This window comes from Aricia agestis, chromosome 9 (genome assembly GCF_905147365.1).
Source record: "Aricia agestis chromosome 9, ilAriAges1.1, whole genome shotgun sequence".
Classification (NCBI taxonomy): domain Eukaryota; kingdom Metazoa; phylum Arthropoda; class Insecta; order Lepidoptera; family Lycaenidae; genus Aricia; species Aricia agestis.
This window is the reverse complement of record NC_056414.1, coordinates 12,473,013-12,495,903: the sequence shown is the minus strand read 5'-3', so window position 1 is coordinate 12,495,903 and position 22,891 is coordinate 12,473,013. Positions and strand designations below refer to the sequence as shown.

Sequence of the window (22,891 nt, the reverse complement as noted above, 5' to 3'; positions counted from 1 at the left end):
CTGTAAAATTCCTAATTTACGCGGGCGAAGCCGCGTGGGACATCTAGTAAATCATAATGTTATATTCTAATTTAATGCCCTACAGAAGTAAGTTTAAAATATCTACTTAGTTAATTGACAAATTAGAAATTAATTAATTAAACAAATGAATGCTCTAGCGTCACTAAACTAAATCGTCGCCTGTATCGGTTTTTTGTTCGTCGAATATTAACGTCACGTAATGATCGTGCTTTTCTATTTGTAGTGCACCCCACAAAGGGTTGGTTTTGAACCGAGTCTATATTTAGAGCTTTATAACTACAGAGTGTAGCTCTACTGGTGGTCTAGACTATTTAAACGACACTGAGGTGTTTTGTCGGTATTTCGATCATTAACCTGTGCCTTGATTAGGGAATGCAATCTTGATCTTGCAAGATCAAGATTCCACCAAGATCTTGAGTGATTTTCCAAGATTCAATCTTGAAAGCTATCAATCCTGAATTTCGAAATCCTGTTCGCGATCTTGACAAAATAGTCCAAGATTGTAACAAGATTTCGAGATTTTCAGATTGTTCATACCTGCGTGGCAAAGCGCGAACCACAGATTAGGGTACAATGTATAGTAGACAGATAAGCGTCTTAAAAGAGTTTGACGGCTCACGAATCGAACATTTGATCTATATAGTGTGGTTTGATCTAGCGCCATCTGTAGTTAAAACAAGTCAACTTCACAGGTGCGTATGTGTGTGTGTTAGCGTTTGTATGTTTGTGTATATTGCGTGTATAGGATAGGATGAGGATTGAGGCGCAGGCCGCAGCGCAGACGACAGACTATCCGTGACGCACTTTTTAGTCCGTGGAAATAGAACCTATTATATAACTTGTCAGATTTTTGTTTCAAAAAACCTGAATTTGTAAAAACTGAATTTGTTATATTTAGTTTATATAACAATTCCCAATTTTCTCAAAAACAAATTCTTTGAAACATTACATAATATATTACTTAATATTAAAATACTGGTTACTACCAATTAGCAGCAAAAAAACGCATTTTTTTCAATTATTCTGCTCAATCTCGAAAATCCCGATAGTCTTATCCTTGATAGATGTAAATCCCCTTGTAACACCTAACCTCCATCGTGGGTATGGCAGACACAATAGATTTTCACTGGCTGCCGCTTGGGGTTTGATGGGTTAATGTTAAATTGTCATAGACTGTTGCGAAGTTGTCTGGAGCTGGTCTCAACCTCGACAATGGATTATTATTATTAGAGTCCTGCACATTAGGCCACGATGGCAACTATGCCATTTACCACCACGACATTGAAGCGAGCAGCATTTAATACACGTTCGACGTCGAAAGGAGTACTAATTTGCCTGTCTACTAGAGATGGGCAACATTTCCTTATATGGCCATAGTCCATAGATGACCATTTCTTTAGTAGATACAGGCCCAATTTTTCACGGGCGTTTACCTTGTATTGTCCCATTGTACAAACATAGAGAGGCTAAAAAACTTTCGTATTTTCCAGCCTTTAATGGCGTCATAATGACGCGACGTCGTTATTGTACAAAATCGCCTGATTCAATCCTTGACATATAACTTCAGTAAGTAAACGCTGCCAAGTGGCAACCCACATTAGCTCATATGTTAAGCCCGTGTCCCTGCTGGAACAATAGCTGGGAATAAGTTATTTCGAGCATAGACAATAGAATAATTAATACGGTATGCCTTGCCAGATTTTTGGTGCTGGAAAATAGTTCTCGTCGTGAGGTATGAGAGTAGCGGGTCGTGCAATATTTATAGATTTCCTTTTCAAGTTCAAAACTAGCTGAATATAATAAAGCTTACCCAACTTATTGAATGGCGTTACGCATCACAGGGAGAAAGAATCCTCATGAATTTTTGGGCCCGCCCATAAGTAAATGTCCGACATTAATGAGGTGACCTTTTGAACCGTATGGCCCACCAAACACACAAATTATGGCGATTGCTAATAATAAAATATATAAGGAAGCATACTCAAAAAAGAAATCTCTTGTAAAACTAAGAACCCATGCTTTTTTTGCGAGTATTTCTTTAATTTATATGCACCACAGTCACCAACAATGAAAAAAACAAAACAAAACAAACAACAAAAACAGCGCGGTGAATGTAATCCTATTTGAATGATATTGTGTATCTGTAGCATGTCTTCATATCCGCATTGCATAATATTGGCCTTGCGAGCTTGCGGCGAGAGCTCTATGACTTATCATAACTTTAATAGAACCAAGATTCAAGAAATTTTCAAACTTAATAAACTTGAAGGAAACGAGCAAAAGCAATTTTCTCATGTGATAAGAATATAAAATGAATAGAAGCTTTTAAGCACTTTGTCCTTCAAAATAAACTTAAAACTTATCTTTGACTGCATTGTCAAATGTACAGAAAATGATTTTTGCATTTTCTGTACAAGAATTTATGTTTTTGTTGCAAGTTCATTCCTAAACAGCAGAGTCTTGATATTTGCAACTTGCACTAGAATCCAAGAAATAGCTTAGGCATGAAAGTGAACTAGCGATAGGTTATTGTGATTTGTGGTGGGGGCCGCGGGGCAACAGGCAGCAGGACTATCGACCGAACATGACTCATGCCGGTCTCGGGAGAACCGGTTCCAATGTCGTTTTCCTGGCCATTGGCACTGCGAACGGTGCCATGAGCATGCTTAGAAGATGCAAACTCATTGCTCTTGATTTTTTACCCTTTAGGAACTTTATTTCGGGTCCGTAACGAAAATCTCATGGGTGAAAGGATGTAGTGGAATGGAAACGGATGAAACAATCTAAGTTATTCGATCTGTTTCTAATAGCAATTGAGGTTCTTTTAATGCGTTGGTGTGTCCATGCACAGCGGAACTTTGTAAAAGGACTTTAAAGATCTAAGAGCAGCTAGTTTATGAAGGTAAGTTGTTTCATAAGGGAGTTTCTATTCCCTACCGTGTAAGTAACCTAATCATGTATGAAGATCTAAGGTCAATTAAAACAAATTAACCAACTTGAAAACCATTTCGATGCATGCTCCGTTTTGGACAGCTGGTACGCAACGTGTATTTCGGTCGTAACAATTAAACCATTATTACGTTGAACATTACCATTCGTGGCACGCAATGGTGAGTTCCATTATTGCCTACTTCTTATAGTCGAACAATAGAGAGCCTTAACGGGAAATCGGCTCGCCGCTTCAACAACCTTCGCGGAATTCTACCGGAACTACTAAACTACCATTTAGAATTATTTTGTATTTGACAGGACCTACCTCTATAACACGTACACTTGGCGTAACCTGGCGGTAGCGTTCATTGTCTCCCTGCCAAAAACTTGTCATCTATACTAATATTACAAATGCGAAAGTATCTCTGTCTGTCTGTCTGTCTGTCTCGCTTTCACGCCAAAACTATTGAACCGATTGTAATGTAATTTTGTACACAGATAGGCTAAAGCCTGAGAAAGGACATAGGCTACTTTTTAACTGGAAAAAGGGGTTGTAAGGGGGTGAAAATGCGTAAATTTGGTCAAATTAAGTTAGTTCCAAAAACTCAAAACAGATGGCGCCAAGAATCCCCTAGATCGCGCTATCGCTTGCTCATGCGTATTTCTATAAGAGGTGCTACCATGTTGTGCTAGGTTTTTCGATTCTTTCGATCCCAAAAACTGGAACAGATGGCGCCAAGAGTCACCTAGATCGCGCTATCGCTTGCTTATATGTATTTCTATAAGATGTGGTCCATGTTCAGTTAATAAATTCGATTCTTTCGATTGTTATACACGTAAATAACTCACCTACCAATATAGATATCAGAAACAAGACAGTCTACCAATAATAAATTTTAAATAGTTTATGGGCATTGGCAAATTTTAAAATTTGGTATAAAGAAGTTTAATTTTAAAAAAATCATATTATGTGCACACTACACGGCTGTTTTGGGTATTTCGATTTAAGGGGTGTCAGGGTTTTAAAAAGCTTTTGACACCAATTTTGTTGACACCGCGCGCTATAAACTGAAGTCCACGCTGACGAAGTCGCGGGCAACAGCTAGTTTTCTATAAGTACAAAACCGCGATTGACAACATCTGACACCTTATTGTCAATCGCGGTTTATATAGAAAATGACAAGTTTTTGACAGGGAGTCAATGACCGCTACCGCCCAGTTAGGCCGAGTGAACCTTAGTAAAATTAATTTACAGAGTATCGAAATACTGCGTAGAATGAATGCACTCCTTGATATAATGCAACTTTGCCTATGGCAGATACTATCGCTGTTTAAGAACTTATCTAAGTATGAAACATCTGATTGTTCTTATGCTTAAAATGCGCTGAGACGGTTTGTAAGAAACATCAGATTTTTCAAATAGAAAAGTTGCCATTGAAAAGGCTTCTGATATTTAGAAACGTATCGGCAATTTCTTGAAATGGAATTATCACTCTCTTATCCGTATATGCCAACGATCCTTATAGGTTAAGGGAAAAGAAGGTAAAATACCTCTGAACGAACCTCTGTTATAGTTATTCACTGAAGGTTGTTAAAGTCTACATCAAATATCGACCGTTGACGCGAAGAACTATCGAGTAACCTTGGCTGCATGCTTCCTTTCACATGGTACCCCAATATTACAGTTTATTGGTCTTGTAAAACAATGATAGAGATTAGAGACATCAAAGTGGCAACGCTGTGGAGGTGAAATAAAGCAATTTAGTAACGGAAAAGTTGTGATCAAAGCATTTATCGATTTAGAACTATTACGAAGAAAACGGTGCAGTAAGAGCAATAAAGCGGTAAAGCTATTTGTAAGGCATTCAATGTTATTCGTTATTGCAAGCGACCGTTAGAATCCTAGAACGAAACAGCAATTTTTCAGGAGCAAGGCTATAGTGTTAAATTGCAAAATTGTTTTTTAGTCTGATTTAACACTACTTCTACTCTTTTGTCGCCTTAAATTCATTTTTACGAAAACTAGAGCTTGACAGATAATCTAGGATTCTTCTGCTTACTTCTGGTATTTAATAACAATAATGAATAGTAAATCAATATCATGTACAATCGATCCTTTCATTTTCTGCTTCCGTTTGCTTTGAAATTTGGCAACAGCCACGCTCCGCAAGGTTATATAACGTTGCAGGTAGCTGGTAGTCCGTACTCGGTAGGAAGACACCCTATTATGTTTTGTACCGGTAAATTATTACTTGTCATTGCTTTATAATGTAAAATCTGCACGCGTAGCATGAACACCATAGACGGGGTTACATTTCAAGGTACTTACAATAAATAAAGTGTATTGTAGCTCCTTAAATTCTGTCAGTAATAATGTAGAATAAATAAAGTGACTGTGGTGCTCCTTAAATTATGTCAGTGTTTCTTTCAAATTTTTTGCGTTTCTCGTATGACCATGCTAAGCCAGCTGAAATTTTACTGAAACGTTTGTCACTAAGGACAGTTTAAGGATTACTATCTCAATATTATGTAACGATATTTTGAAGCATTATAATATTAAAATATAAACACGTGACTTTAAAATGTATCCTTAATTCAACCTTTATAATAGAGTAATAAATAATGTTTCTATCCAAAAGTTGTTTAATTCGTGCGACCAGTTTTGAGTCATTCGACATTTAAATCCAGTATTGTCATAAATAGCAAGTATTTTTTTTTTCCTAAAATGCAAACCGTATGGTCGATTTTGTATACGTAATGAATTGTATTCTAGTATAATAGTGTTTTATCCATATACCCTATGCCAGGGGTCACCAATTAGTTTCGCTCGGGGTCCATTTTAGGAAATAGACTTTCGCGGTCCGCACATTTTATATAAAAAAATATTAAACAAAGGTAATTACGGAAATTACAAACGTATTAATTTACTTACATATCAATCAGAAAAGTGTCAATTTTTGTAGCTATATTATCATCTCTCTGCTGCAAGCTATTGATATTAAATCCTGGAGATGTTCATCAGTAAGACGAGACCGAAATTTATTTTTAAAGGAAGTTCATCTTCGTAAATGCTTGGTCCGCACACAATGGGTCGCGCGGCGGTCCGGATGCGGACCGCGGTCCGCCATTTGGTGACCCCTGCCCTATGCAGTAGGGTATGTATATAGATAAAACACCAGTAAACTATTTATATATTATTATGAATAAAACACCATTATTAATATGTTACATTATTTTCTATTATTTTTTAATTACTTATAAAAAGATAAAACACGATAAGAGTATAAAATGAAAAGTCGTGCATAATATTTCCTAAAGCAACTGTTTAATTCCTTCTGAAAAACGGTCCTCAATCCTCATTGTTTCGTGGTCGCCCTGGTTTCCTTGTGATGATTTGTACAAATGATTCGTTTCATGCCTTTGAAAGTTCTATAAAAATTGCCTGTGAGCTGTGATGCAACCTACATTCTCGAGCTATAAAAATATTAAGTTCACTTAAGTAGATACTTTTTTTAAATGAAATAAGGGGGCAAACGAGCATACGGGTCACCAGATGGAAAGCAACTCCCATGGACACTCGCAGCATCAGAAGAGCTGCAGGTGCGTTGCCGGCCTTTTAAGAAGGAATAGGGGAGTGTAGGGAAGGGAATAGGGGAGGGTAGGGAAGGAAATAGGGAAGGGAAAAGGGTAGAGGATTGGGTCTCCGGTAAACTCACTCACTCGGCGAAACACAGCGCAAGTGCTGTTTCACGCCGGTTTTCTGTGAGCTCGTGGTTTTTTCCGGTCGAGCCGGTCCATTCGTACCGAAGCATGGCTCTCCCACGTCTGCAATACTGTAATCTAGATCTTTATAATACATCTAAAATTTGTAAGTCTTTGGGTTAGTTATTAATTTCGACTGATATAAACCTTTTTATTGGACTTTCATATCTTTCTAAGGCTCGATTATTGCTTGTGATTTCGTTGTGTAGCGGCCAAACCGCTCTGTCGCGCTGACGCATATAAATCGAGCTTGGAAAACCCTACCAGTTCATTTCGATCCAAACGATCTATCGCAAAAAGCGGCTGCCCTTAGATTCTCCAAATAAAACTAGATGGTACGCTTAGGCCAATCTCGACATATGGTCGACCTCTATATTCGTAGGAAATAAGGACACGAATCATATCGTGCGTTATGTTCTATTACAAAACGATATCAAGGTTCCGTAGACGGTAGAGTGACTTTGAAACTAGAGCTGTAGCCCGATTCTGCTATAGTATTAATCCAACATTAATGCTGTTTCGATATGGTTTGACGAAGTCCTGATATTATAATCCCAAAAAATTATCTGATAGGTCAATTTAACTAAACGATTTTAAAGTCCCTCTTCCATAAAAAAAATATTTTTAACCGACTTCCAAAAAACGAGGAGGTTATATGTTTGAATAGTGCATTTAGCATAATTAGGGCCTGTTTCATCACTTCCTGATAAGGTGCCGGATAGGCTATCCATAGCTTTTTTGACAGATTCTCCATACTCTATCTGTCGAGTTAAGTGGTGGATAGCCTATCTGGCACTTATCAGGAAGTGGTGAAACAGGCCCTTAGTTTTATATTTTATTCCCGACATAATCCCCGTTTCAAAAAATTATGTTTAGACACGAACCAGATTTTTATTGTGTCAAACGACATCAATGATCGATGGAGTTGAAATTCACTGATGCTCTTTACCTTCGATCAAATACTTCTGTATTTGATCGAAGCTCTTTACTAAAGTCCCTCAATCCTCATAAACGGAGAGGCCGATCATGGATAAACAAGGCAATGCATGCAACTTCTGTAAGACCCCGTGCCCCGTGGTATAGGCAGGTCGGTCTGCGATCGGCCCAATCAGATAGATCGGCCTCCCAGTATATGCCCATAAATCATAATATACTGGAAGGCCGATCTATCTGATTGGACCGTATATGGGGGCCTTAATATAAAACCTTCAACGCACCATCGCACCTGCTAAAAAAACTGTTAATCAGGTTATAAACGTCTAGTACCGCTTGACGGAAACTAGGTGACTCTAGAATTCATTAAGTTCTAAATACTAATGAAATACCGGCGGAGATGTGTACAGTTATGTGACGTGAACGGTGGCCGTGGGAGCGGCGCGTAATGGGTCACTGTTTCCAACTATTAGGGCTGCTATCTCCTAGCTTCGTATTTGGCCCAATTTTGAGTACCTCAAGGGTTTCCTGTTGACTAAGCAAAAAACGCTTTCATTATGGAGTATTTAAGTAGGGCGACTAATACCAAGTTTCTGAAATGTGTTTGACGTTTATCTATTTTCTAGGACTTTTCATTAGCTAGCGCCAAAATATTAACCAATAAACGATACTATTAATTTGATTAGATCCTGTCTAAAAACCTCGGAAACCGGTAGAGTCTGTTAAAATTCAACACTTGAAATCTGATCATTTCAATGAAGCTCTAGTAGAACTAGTTTCCGTAATTATTTGGCAGCATAATACCTAGCTAGAATGTTTAGAGACAATTCTCGTATACGAGAATTGTCTCTAAACATTCTAGCTAGTCATGTTCACTCAATTCAATCATAGTCTAGATTCTTAGTCTTAGGATCTGTTTCACCACTTCCGGATAAGGCTATCCACCAATTAACTTGACAGTTCAAGTATGGAGAATCTGTCAAAAAAAATTGTGAATAGCCTATTAGGCACTTTATCAGAAAGTGGTGAAACAGGCCCTTAATCTTGTAGGCTGTAGCCATTATCGGTAAAAACTCGTTTGGATTATTATCAGACTGTTGCAAGTATACACTATTTGATACTCATGCGAATAAGTTGCTCTGTTCGTAAGTGCGATTCGAGGTACTAGAATTGCCTCCCAATTCTCTTCTAAGTACAAACCGCAGAATCCGTCCGCTTTGATGGCAACCCTATTGAAAGTACTGCGAACTTTTCACTATAATTCGTTACATAACCCTGTTACGTATTTCCCGTGAATATTACGGTCATTTTGTAAGGCTGGTTTTATAGTAGAGCGTTTCGCAGCGCCGTTGGAGCGCGCGCGTTCGAAGCTGTAACAAACGTATGGACGAACGGCGCTGCTCAAGCGCGCGGACTTTAAAACGCAACTACTACCCCCATACATATTCGAACGCGCGGCGCTCCAACGGCGCGTCTAGCGGCGTGACTGTAAAACCAGCCTAAGCCAAGATTAGTGAGTTATTAGCGAAGAGTTACAATTCGCCGCTGTCCGACATTTAACCTTATTTCTGGTTACTAAGCAGCTGTTTAATGATGTTTAATGATGACTGACACAGTTACATAACTTTTAATAACACGTGGGTAAGGTTAGATCTCTGGGTGCAACACTCTTATCTCAAATCAACAGATACAGTAAATTTTATCGAAAGAGTGACATGTTTGCAGTCAAGTGTCCCAACTTCTACCCACTTGACGTGAAATGTTTTTTTAATCGTGCTATATCGTGACATAAATCTAGAAGCGAAGGGGTCTTTATGCTAAGCTTAATCCAGAATTTAAACTCTTTTAAATATTTTTTATGACTGGTTCAGAGGTCGCTGTCTCATTCGCAGTGTTCGTTTTTAAAATTTTCTCTATAGAAAAAATCGCAAAGATGCATCTAATTTTCACGAATTTTTCATTTATTGCCATAACCGTGCATTGAACTAAGTTATGATTTTAACGCATTGTATAAAATTCTATAATAGAGAAACCGACCTAGCGGATTTTTAAAATGTTGTATATTTATCGAGTTATTGAGAAAAAACTAATTTGGCGATGAATCTGCGTCCTGGCATATGAAATACGGGCGTGAGTGTGTGAGAGAAGGACGATGTTTGATTTTTTGGGTTAGTCGCCCTCTTAAGTGACACTGAGGAGAAGTCCACTGTCTAAATATTAGTAGAGAAGTAGAGTTTAGACCTTAAACTATACTTGAACTCCAAAGTCCAAACCAAGTCTAAAGAGAGTTTCTGGAGAGTAATTTAATATGTCTTCCTCCTCAGTGTGACCAAGGCAGAAGACAATAACCGATATATTATGGCAGATTGCCAGCCAATGACTCTAGCGGTAATTGTGCGTGGTAAAATCGGCAATGGATGTTAACGGGCTCCTAATGATATTTGAACTGGCAGTATTATTAGCTCGGACCTGTCAACATCTCGTCAGTCCTCACAAAAAACTGACGTTACAGTAGACACAGTGTCTATAAGTTTTTTGCATAATTGACGTCATTGATGTTGAGGTAAAAAACTGAGCTTTATATTTCTGTACCCTGATTCTTTATTTTAATGCAACATTAATGCAGCTTCGTGTCTTGTTCGAAGCTATCAAAATACGAAATGATATTCTCATGGCATTTCAAACCAGCGCGCAGGTTCCGCCTGTCCGTCCGTCAATTTTTTGCCAAACTCTACTACCTATATACATAAACTCTACAATATACATTTGCGTCAGCTAAGGCATAACCAATTTTGGTTTTTACGGTTAATTTGAAGATATCCAGGGAATCTCAAACAATTCACTAATAGCTATCATCACGGGTGTTTAATCATGCAGGAATGCCATAATATTATAATGACTTTTACCCATAATTAAGATTGTGAATAGAGCATTGTTATTGAAGTGCTGGAAGCACCTGACTATCTTATCGCTGTTTATTCAGATGTTACAGTTTACATTATACATCTATACCCGGTACCGTACGGCATAAAAGCCGTAATAACAATACGGATACCGTCACGTGTTTTCAATTGAAAATTGTTTTGTATACTTGTAGTTTACAAAAATAGAGATTTCCTATAAACTGTAAACCAATTATTGTATTAATCTTAAAGTGTACATATACAGCTTCAATATAGTTTCGATGCAGCCTTGGTATAAAAGTACAAAATGTTATTAACACAGAGTGTCAAGAGGTTGTCAAACCAGCATTAAATGCGTTGTGAGTTGTGATTAGTCAAAACTCCAAAACGTGTCGTTTGACGTTTGATTGACGTATGACAGTTAACAAGACAATCTTCCCCGCGTTCCAGTTGACGTAAAAACGATCAAAACGCTCAAAATGCCTCCTGTTTTGAGCGTTTTGATCGTTTTTAACGTCAAGTGGAAAGCGGGGCTTGTATTTTCAATAGTTGTCCGAACTGAATCGAGATCAACCTTATTGTTGGATTAAAATAGCCGAATCGGGTTACAGATTTTAATGAACACATGTATGGTTTAACGCAAACTTCGCTTATCTACACTTGCAAATTACAAACGTATCAAATCCCTTTATGTTGCGAACACGCTATCAAATACCTCAATTATGTACGGGGTAAGATGGGTGTGAGTATCTTTATTAATGAGTTTGCGTTATATTTAGCACTTCGCTGGAGGCGCTTTTCATTATGGAGCAGATTCGACGGGATAATTATAGTGTCAGGACCAACTGGGATTTCATTATTTAAAGGATTATGCCTAAAATGGTAAAATGAAGATTAAAACTTTATAGGGACGAGCTGATTTGTAAAATGTAGTCTAGGTACATTTTGCGAGTTTGGCAGAGTAAATATTTCACTTGAATAAATAAATTCTTACAAGAAAAGAAACATTTGTTATTGACTTATGTACCTACGTTATAATAACAAAAGAAGAAACACTCTACTATAGTAGAGAAAATTAATGATAGGTATGCTTCTTTCAAGTTTAAAACAGCGCGCGATGTTTAGCCAATTTCTTCTGTTTATCAAAGGTGTTATGTTTCTCTTTCTCAGGTGGAGACGTATCGCAGTGATTGGAATGGGCGTGCGGTGAGGCCAGCAGTGAACCAGCAACATGACAGAGGGGGAAAAGCAGCAGAACGCGGGCGGTGCCAATGCCGCGCCACAACACAGGAAAGGACACAGGTACGGCCTATCAGCTCTTTCTAGCTTCTCTAACAGAATAAGATAATGCACAAGAAGTCGGTCTTTATATCCTCAAACTAAAGAGTCAAGAGGTCAATCCCTGGGGGCCTACAACGAAACCGTTTTGAAACTCAAGCGAACTAATCGGAATGCCACGTCCTACGTAAAATTACGTTATTAGAGTAGGACGCGGCATTCTGGTTCGATCGTTTGAGGCCTCCTGATTTCTGAGCTCTTACAACCTTAGTCATGCTGGAAAACAATGTTTTGACTTTTGCCCCGTGGAGTCAAAACAATTTAGCAGATCAGCGATAGTAACCGTTTAGGTGTTAAAATGGAGACCGATCCTGCAGTCTGTTATTTCCATCCAATATTATCATCCGCTTTCTGCTAGTAGGTACAGCAGAATCTCAAAGAACTTTTCAGTTGTAGTCGTAGTTGCTACCGCAAAAGTAAGTTATTCTTCTACAGTATATTATTCCCATCAAATTAACAACCAGCAACAGCAACCGAATTCGTATTAAAATTGAAAGCAAAAGGAGCAGCATATTATATCGTCATACCTTAAAAAGTGTCGGCTGCTGACACTGCGGTACGTGTTGCGCATATTGTTATGTGCTTAGAAATTGACACTTGAATATGACTACTGCATTGTTAGAGGATTGTACCAACGTATTGTACTCTTTAGAGCCAATTTGGCGTTCCACAGACCTCATATGACCTGCTTACATTCATTATATTGGTTGAGTGATATAACATCACGTGTCTGTTGTCTTGGAAGTTGGACGTGCTTTTATATGTTTACTGTGACTGCCTTTCATCGCTGCAGACTATAGCCGTTTACTGCCAGCGAGAAAAATAAACTATAAAATCTACCGGCCTTTAATGTCCTCACTGAAATAACTTTTACTGCTTTAATAATTTCATTATAATTAACCGTCCGTCCGTTGTTTTACGGACAGCGTTTCAATACAAAATACTCCGATTAAGCTTTTAAGAGGTAGAGGTCTTCGTTTTTTTGGGACCTACCCTATATTTCTAATAATTTTATGTTGATTTTAGTCAACTGAAATGCTAAGTACTCACATGCGGTTTTGCATGTTAGTTTTACTCCAAAGAGTAATAATTACTGTGTGGACCGCAAAACTGACGGCTCGAAGGCTCGCATCGAGCCGGCTTGAATGGATTGATGGAATTAAATATTATATCGATTTAGAATAAAACTATCGAGCTGAATGTGTGGACTAAAGCCCGAGCCGCGGGTTTTGCTCGACGTTATTGCTCGATCGAGCAAAACCGTGTGTGAGTACTTAGCATTATACTAAATGTGTCATAATATGGGAGTGAGGACTACGAGTTTTTCTGTCTAAAAATAGAGGAAAAGTAAGGAGCTAATTATTTTTATCCATCCAATAATAGCGAAAGTGATTAATTCAACAATTAGAAAACAAAATATTGCGATGTCCAACGTAGAAGTATTAGCAACAAGCAACATTGACGCATTTTATGCGTCACAGTACAGCTGCGTACTAATACACCTACGACATAATTGAACAAAGCATTGTTGTTATGCACCATGCTTTTGCACATGAGAGGCCAGAGCATATGCAAAAGGTATATTCAACATCATTGTATCCTAGCTCCACCATATCAGGATATTTGCTACTCCATCCGTTTCTCCAAGCTCTATATTTACAATTTTTAATACAAATATCTTAATTGCCAGATCGTTGTTGATACAAAGGACATGGTCTTCTCTACAAATTTAGTTGACTTTTCGCTCGTCTCTTGATCTTTGAAAACCTATCTTAACCTACAACTTTATCGATATCAACAAATATACTAAAGATATTAGATAGATATATTGTAAGCTTATCATTTACCTTATGTTTTGGCAATAAGATGATTCACGAACAATATGTTTCCTCAAATTGAGATCTTGGTGAGTAATTTCGGCCGTGTGCCCTAATGATAAGGTATCTGATACGCAAAGGTTTGCGACACCTGCCCCACATACTCTCGATGATATCATTCATAACACGGAAAGCTCTAAGTTTAGACCTATCTAGTATCTATAGTTATAATTAATAAGTGCCAAGGATTGTATAAAGTTCTTAAAAAAAAGAATCGAATAGCGGGGGACACAGCATCTCTTACGCCGCGCCGGTGGTCTTAATCCTGTCTTACGAATTTTCGATCAGGTCACGTGCACTTTTTTGGGATGGTAACACCATCCCAAAAAAGTGCACGCCGCAAAGTTTTCATTACAAAAACAAACACGAAGTTGTAGTAACGAAATTCCGACAAATTCAGGATAGTTTGCAATTCTCCATTGAAATGGGTTAATTTTGTTGACATTTATGGTAGTGTAGATGTGTTATAATAACCCACTCGGAATTAATGTCACGAGAAAGTGAAATCGTCTAAAAGTGGTGACGTCATCGCGGTCACAGTGCGAAGTGCGATGTGAACTGTTATCTCGGAACTCGGAAGTTATTGTTCGCCAATAATATGGCGGAGGCGCGCGAACTTCAGCCGCTAGTTTGGAGGTAATATACGGTTTTTTTTTTTTTAAGTAAGTGAGTCTTTATTTCCATGAAATTGGTTCACAATTTCTGCCTCTAGGGCGTGAAAAGATTTTTAAATATAAAAAATCATGCTTTATTACTATAATATCTAACCATAATACATAACAAACAGATATTTAAATAGAATCTAAAACAAATTATCAAATAATCCTCAAAAAATTATGAGAAAAAAAATAATGTGTAAATACGAATACTCAGTCAAAACATCCTGAAACCATAAAAAATAAATAAAACAGTCAAATAATGGTCAAAGATACAATTAATTCATATTTAAATTAGTAACATTCATTTCAATTCCTTAAAAGAAAATACAATCAAATAAATAATAATTATTATGATATACTTAATCATGACAATAAAAATATGGTGCAAAAAATCATAGAAACTGGTTAAGATACAATAAAGGTGGTTAAAATACAATACAAATTTTTAAATGTCAAATCATTCATATCATAAATAATTTAATTAATTTTACTTCTTAAATATATATACTACTCTACTTTTCTCGAAATAAAAGAAATCCGGGGTTTTTTTTTTAAATTGGAAATAAAAGAAAAAGTTTATATGATTTTCATTTTTAACGCTCAAAATAGGAGGCATTTTGAGCGTTTTGATCGTTTTTAACGTCAAGTGAAACGCGGGATTTGTATTGATTGCACGGGTATAATGTGACTTTTTGATTTGGTAGCATTTCTAGCCGTCTATAGTTACGTTGGGATTAAAAACTATTTGAGACGGAGTATGTAACACAACATTTTATGATCTTCAGTGCTATTAATCTCTATTATATTCTGCATACCCACAAAGGTAAAATCGAGAGCCCGGTACTCTCTACTCACTAGATCCGTATCTGTCGGTCTGTCCGTCTGTACGTCTCCCCATTACCTGCAGGGCTAGCATAACAACAGTTATAGACATGGGAAAGAATCGATGGATAAAGAGATGGAGAAGTATCTCCATATCTTTATCCACAAAATGGCGGATTTCCATTGTCTGACTGTCACTTTGTCTTGTCTAACCTCTCCACATTGTCAATTCTTCCATAGAAACAAACCGTTTCTATGGTGACCATGCTACGCCTGCAGGTGATAATATTCCCTTGGTTTGGCAGTTGCCAGAAACTAAAGATGCGAAAAAGCTCTACATAATATTAAAAAGGTTTTTGACGTGTTTAGCAAAATAGGTTTACTAGTATGTATTATATTCACTAGTATTCAATATAATAATTATAATAACAAAAATATTATAATTTATAATTAAAATTTTATTGTTAGTTTTATTTTATTACGTTTAATATCACATAAATTAACATTCACCTACTTTAACCTAAACTAAACTCACATAATTACAATCATAATAATTGGTATAAGTTATAACCCACTTCTCACAAACACATGTATAAAACTACGTAATAGAATTAATTATGAAAAGGTATTAAAAACAACATTTGTACCTAACACTACTAGAGGTGCCTGGAAGTAGAGATTTAGAGTTTTGGAAAACATGAATTTTTAATAAATGTAGGTTTTGGAGTGTGTACTAGTCAAGCTCTAAAACACTACTTGATCGTGATTCTATGCAGCATTCATGATAGCACTTTCCCTTGGCCCTAGGTAAAGATTTCTTAGTTCCTTGGCTATGAAATCTTTACCTAGAATGATATTAAATAGCTATCCTTATTAGCGCCTTTGATCAATTCTACTTCATATTCTTAGACCACTTGGTAGCATTATTGGCATGTTAATTGAATGATTACCAACCAACTGCTAAAAGCCCTGCACTTAGCATAAAAAGATAAATAATAGTGACAGATTTTAAAGACAAAATGACAGATTTCCCTTGTTAGTCTGTCAGTGTGTTCATTTTTCATTACAGAAAACTCTTTACGTGCTAAGCGTGCAGATAAAACACACGATCAAAATCAGACTATTTAACTTATTAATTTTTATCAGCCCACGATTATTAATTTTTCAATTAATCTACCACTAATTAAACTGTTAAGTCGTAAAACATTTAGATTAAATGATACTTCAAATCTACCATTAGAAGTCAGCTAATCATGAGCTTCCGATGATCAAAGTAATTTTACATGATAACTGAGTAATTATGATTAAGATACGTGCACATTATGACGAGCCGCATTCTCCATACTCGTTTTATGATGACAGGTAATAAAATGTTCCAATTTGAAGCTACTGACGTGCATATCATGACGGGCTAAGATTGGCAGGCCGCATTCTTCATACGTTCTATGATCGAGTGCGCAATATTTCATAAAAAGTGTATGAAATGCTGCCCGCCCCTCTGCGCCTCGTCGTAATGTGCGCGCACCATCATCGGCACGACTTCGTGGTTTTCCACGCAACAAAAGCCGTTATACGGTTCCCAGAGGTTAACGCACTGAAACTATAGTAAACACGCCGCGGCCCACAAACAATAATTGAAATGATAACACTCATCTGCTCGAAAAATGTTTGTGTGGACACGACAGATGGTCGCTTTGGGCACGAACATAATGCCGTGATAGGACACATTTTGTACTCTTCCGTTTGTAGGAAGAGAAAAAAAATGCAAAAAGTTAAAGTTGATTTAAATAATTACTAAAGCCATGCTTGCGCTATCTACAGCACATTCGACATCTATCATAGAAGAAAGCGCAAACGAATATGCGATCTACACATTAATAATAATGCCTGTGCTTGTCCAATATCCATCACAACCTATAGTAAGGGACATAATGTTTTCCTAACCCAACCACTAAAAGGATGCAACATTGTATAAACATTGTATACTTCGGAGTCATTGCCTTGTTGGCGTAGGTCGTTTCCTAGGCTCGCACAGCAATTTGTAGATCATTATTCTTTACTCAAAAATTACATGGCAACATTTTAACTTCAATAAATTATATGTGAACACAATAATGTACCATCAGATGAATTGATTCATATGTAGATAACGTAAAAATTGATGGAAAAAGAGATATGAATGATCTCTCTGATGGTTCACTCTACAAAACTTAAACGGACGAATTTATGTGTAATCACCAAATTAGCTCTACAAAAGCTTAGGAGTGAGCACACTGAGACGGGCCGTACCGGGGCTCAGCGTGCCGGGGCTCATCGCAAAAATCCGCCTCCATACAATTTGTATGGAAGCGGATGCGCGTATCGCACACTGTGTCGGGGCGCAGCGGATTTCCGCTTCCATACAAATTGTATGGAGACGGATTTTTGCGATGAGCCCCGGCACAGCCCGCCTCAGTGTGCTCACTCCTTTAGAGCAGAGTTAAGAACATTTCAAGGGCTATTCCTAAACATGCTACAGCAGCTGTTTCATCACAGCTTCAGCTACAATAATAAGCTCTACAGTAGATTTTGAATCTAATTTTTGCGGTACTACAACTCCTGTTACTTACTTTCAGAATACGAGGGCTGCTATTTATGTATCCGGAATTAAAAAAAGAAACAAACATATATCATTTAATATGGTTTTATTGCTTTTCAAAATATTCGCCGCGATGATCGACACACTTTTGCATACGCTGGAACCAATTTTCATAGCACTTTTTCCATTCTGATTGAGGTATCTCCAAAACGTGCATTTTGAACGCATCAACAGCCTCTTCGCGGCTCGAAAAACGTTGACCACGTAATTTGTTCTTCGCGTATGGAAATAAAAAGAAATCGTTAGGTGCCAAATCAGGGCTGTACGGCGGATGACCAGTCAATTCGATCTTTTGACCCTCCAAAAACTGAGTTGTTTCAGCTGAGGTGTGACAGCTAGCATTGTCGTGATGTAATATGATTCTGCGTTGTCGGTTGTCCTTTCTTATTTCTTCAAAGACTTCTGGTAAACAAATTGTCGTATACCATTCAGAATTAACCGTTTTACGATTATCTAATGGCACTGTAGCCACATGTCCATTAATTCCAAAAAAACAGGCGACCATTTGCTTCAAAGTACTTTTTGCACGAGTAACTTTTGTTGGTTTCGGCTCATCTTGGAACACCCACACCGTTGACTGTTGTTTAGTTTCGGGGTCATATGCATAGATCCAAGATTCATCACCTGTGTAGATATTATAAACGGCTTTTGACGTACCACGGTTGTATTTTTTTATCATTTTTTTGCACCAATCGACACGAGCCCGTTTTTGATCGATTGTCAAGTTGTGCGGAATCCAACGCGAACATTTTTTTTACAGCCAAATGTTCGTGTAATATCTTATGTATGCTCGTCATACTTATGCCTAAGGACGCCTCTATCTCGCGATATGTAACATGACGATCACGCATTATTAGTTCCCGCACAGCATCTATATTTTGTGGGACAACAGCTGTTTTTGGGCGACCTTCTTTATTTTCATCCGTGAGCATAGACCGCCCACGATTAAACTCACTGTACCAGTGATAAACAGTGGTTTTTGATGGTGCTTCATCTCCAAAAGTTGCGGTGAGTTGAATAAAGCACTGTTGTTGATTTAGCCCACGCCGAAAATCGTAGTAAATCATTGCACGAAAATGTTCACGCGTTAAATCCATGGCAAATGAAGACACGCAATTTTCAAAATGACGCCACAATGGAAAAATAATTGACAGTCACATGAAACAAAATGTATTCTTCAACCAAAGAGTTCTATTTTCAAATGTTGTAATTACTTTTTAAATATTGTTCTTGTAAGTGGCCAGTTCCGGATACATAAATAGCAGCCCTCGTAACCCCTCATGCAGGGTCCGATTTTTACGTGCCTCTCTCTCTAACGCCATCATCTCTTTCCACCAGGAGACAAGAGTCTATGTACGCGATGACGGGCCTGTACGCGGAGTCAGGGTGTGCGGATGTGTCCGGCAAGGACGCAGCCGGCCCCAGCGCTCCGCCCTCGCACCCCGCGCTCCCCCCGCGAGACGCCGTCAAGTGCCACAGCAGGAACCCCTCAGCTGGTATATACGAAAGGTAAGAAGACCAGCAGGGCATTTCACGATTCCCCTTCGACACGGATTTGAAAACCGTGAGGTCATGGGTCAACACCCAGCGGGGTGAGCGTTTATTGGATGTCGCTCGATGAAGTTTCCGAATCCGTGTCGAATTCGGCATTATGAATCAGGGCCCTAAAGTCCTTTTCTCATGTCTCGAATATCTCATTGATGACAGTCTAGACTCGCTCGTGAAAAAGCCTCGAAGCGGCATTCAAGTTCAAGGCTTTCTGAGTCACAGTGCATGATTTGATGCAGATTTGACAACTTTCATGCGCAGGCCGCAGCAGCCTATTAATCTCGCGCGAGGTATTGACCAATGACCGTTGTTTGTTTTCAAATCGAAGTAGGAGGGCAATTGAAAATCAATGCGGTAAAGCCCGTATGAATCCTCGAACCAAACGGATGTGGCGTCGTAGATCATCCGGCATAACATAATATTTTTTTTGCTACGCGTCATTATTGTAATATTTTGTACGAGTATCTAAGGACTGTCTGAGAATAATATTTATAAGATTCTACCAGGATACATCATATTGATTTTGTTTTGTTTTAAAACGCTGAGCCTTCACACGTTAAAATCTTTGTGTGTCATTTTACATTCAAACTGAATGTAAAATGACACACAAACTACATTGTTACAATACTATTAATGGAAGTAAACTTTTTGATTGAGTGGGTCAGACCATTTGACTTTATACGACATGTAGTATCTTTTAATAGCTTTATGAACTAGTTTTTCCAGAGTGATTTGATTTTCCTGGTTTAAAGGTTAGGTACTTGTTACTTGTACAGTCAATATGAAGTTTTGTGCCTAGCCTAGTGCTTTGGACCATATAGTAATTTACAAAAAGAAGAAGGATCGAACACTCTTTCGTTTAAGTTTTTCATAAATGACATAAATATTATAATTTATAATATTATTCCAATCCATTATTTACATATGAAGTAATCATTGCGTAAGAATCGCTAAATTTAGCGAGTAAGAGGAGCATGACCTCAATACAGTCTGAGACAGTACTGATATAATGTTAGAGGCTGCTCACTAATTAAAGATCGCATGTCATTTGAAGCAATATTCGATTTGGATTTTTGAGGTAGAGCCTCAGCCCACCAAAGTGGGGCCGAGGACACCCAATAGCATGTTACTAACAGGAAGATCAGTGATCAGGCGGCTCCTTATTGGTAGATTGTGATTACTGATCAATGATCATACTATATAACGCCTTTACAATTAGTCTATATTATATTCTGTCAATTGTCACTTATAATACCACAAGAGCTTCAAAATTATCGGATATTTCCCGATAGGTTCGTTGCAAACAAATGAAGGATTCACGCTCGTGATTTTTTAACCTGAAAAACTTGACGACTTTATTTGTTTGCAGGGAACCTTGAGGGAAATGCCAGATAATTTTGAAGCTCGTGTGGTATTCGGGGGATTATTTTTCCGTCCCAAATGTCGGCCAATATAATTGCACCATGAGACACAATTGAATTCAACCTGTCAGTTTGACGTGTTTGTCTTTTATACAGGGTGTAACAAAAATAAGTGATAATACTTTAGGGTGTGTACGTGTTCCTTGTAGAGAGTTCACTGTGAAAGTAGCAGCGCTGAAAGACCAACATTTTTTTTCACTTTTGTATGGGGAAACTCGTGACGCTCGGGCCCTTGCCCATACAAAAGTGAAAAAAAATATTCGTCTTTCAGCGCTGCTACTTTCACAGTGAACTCTCTATAAGGAACACGTACACACCCTAAAGTATTATCACTTATTTTTGTTACACCCTGTATATAGCAACTACCAGAGAAAATTTTCAAAAAATTATCAGTATAATACCATGTAGGTTGTACCACGTGACGTCGAATGGTGCAATTCTATTGGTCGATATTTGTGTCGGAAAAATAATCACAATTGTACTATGTAATGATTTTCTTGAAAATAATAATTATTTGATTGATTGATTTGTCACAGGGAACGAGAGCGAGAAAAAGAAAAAGAAAAGCCTCACCAGCTGTACCCAGAGATATTAGACATTCCTCATGACGCAAGAGATTGCGGGATCCTCACGTGGAGACCGCTCTTCATACAGAGATTCTCTAGTATTAAAGTAAGTATTCCCACTTAAAGTCCACTTAAATAGTCTTAACTCTTATGTATTCACTAGCGTTACGTGGTAAATCCAATAAGATGTTGAGCGCGCTTCCTATTTCTTAAGAAACCATACTGTACATTTAATTCTATCCACCCTTTTTACACCTATAACCGTTTGCGAGGTTATTATTTGATAAGAAAAGGTCGTCTAATTACAATTTTCATACAAAGCACCACAAATGGTTTTGTTTAGAAATACCGCAATAGCGGCTGTTTTTAGACCCGGACGAAAAGGGAACACCCCTTTTCCACCCGGGTCTAAAACAGCTGTTATAAGTTTATGTGTATGTGTGTGTCTGTCCCTGACATCGTATCATCCAAAGGGATCAACCGATTTCTGCGAAAGCTGACATAATCGAAGGTGTTCTTAGCAATAGTCAATCGTCATGTCGAGTGCTTGAAAATTTGGATTGAAGTATTTTAATGAAAGACAACTTCACATGAATAAGGGCCAGTTTCACCACTTCCTGATAAGTGCTTCAATCTTATCTGACAGATACTCCATACTCGATCTGTCAGATAAGTTATGGATAGACTATCCGGCACTTATCAGGAAGTGGTGAAACAAGCCTTTAGTGTTTGGTATGGGAGTTCTTTTCTTTTCTTAATTTTATATAATATTTCAGGTATTCGTATTTTTCCTATCAATCCTTGTGACGTTACAACAAGCTTTGAGCTCGGGATACATCAACTCGGTGATCACGACCATCGAGAAGCGGTTCGAGATCCCCTCGAGCCTGTCGGGGCTGATCGCCAGCAGCTACGAGATCGGCAACGTCATCACCGTCATCTTCGTGTCATACCTCGGCAGCAGACGGCATATTCCCGTGTGGATCGCTGTTGGTAAGAAACCTGCTTTTTTTGGGGTTTTTGGCACTGACTTTGGGTTTAACTTTGCTATAGAATAGATAAAGGGAGAAATTATGCGAGAAATCTGCATTGCAAATTCTTTGGAATTTTCAAAATTTGAATTGAATTTGGAGTTTATAAAACCAATAAGTACTTATATAAAATTCTTAATTCAAAATTTAAATTCATTCGTTTTTAATGGTAAATAAGTTAGAGTAGATAGGCAAATATGTAAGTATTTGTAGTATAATTTAACTGGAATCTAAAATGTATTTGTGACAAATTACTGATTTCCCCTAGTTGACTTGGACGTTTACCATACGTCCTTGGTCAGGTCATAATAAATTAACCAAGCGATAAAGCTATCTACTAGACACGTACAAATCGAACGTCTGAAAACTATACAACTTTATATGTAGAACTTTCCAGAACCTAGAGTTTTACTTGTAGAAATTTCGATAAAGGAACTTTAT

General features: G+C 37.8%; 1 protein-coding gene across 2 annotated transcripts in view; it reads left to right on the top strand.

Annotated features, from left to right (window-relative positions):
- LOC121730125 (solute carrier organic anion transporter family member 5A1) overlaps positions 1–22,891 on the top strand; it is a 64,959-nt gene that overhangs the window by 23,204 nt on the left and 18,864 nt on the right. For both annotated transcript variants that reach the window (XM_042119002.1, XM_042119001.1), the window contains 4 exons: positions 11,721–11,852; positions 19,223–19,393; positions 21,390–21,525; positions 22,196–22,412. In XM_042119002.1, coding sequence (XP_041974936.1) covers positions 11,782–11,852; positions 19,223–19,393; positions 21,390–21,525; positions 22,196–22,412 — 595 coding nt within the window. In that variant the 5' untranslated portion in view covers positions 11,721–11,781. The remainder of the gene's footprint in view (positions 1–11,720; positions 11,853–19,222; positions 19,394–21,389; positions 21,526–22,195; positions 22,413–22,891) is intronic.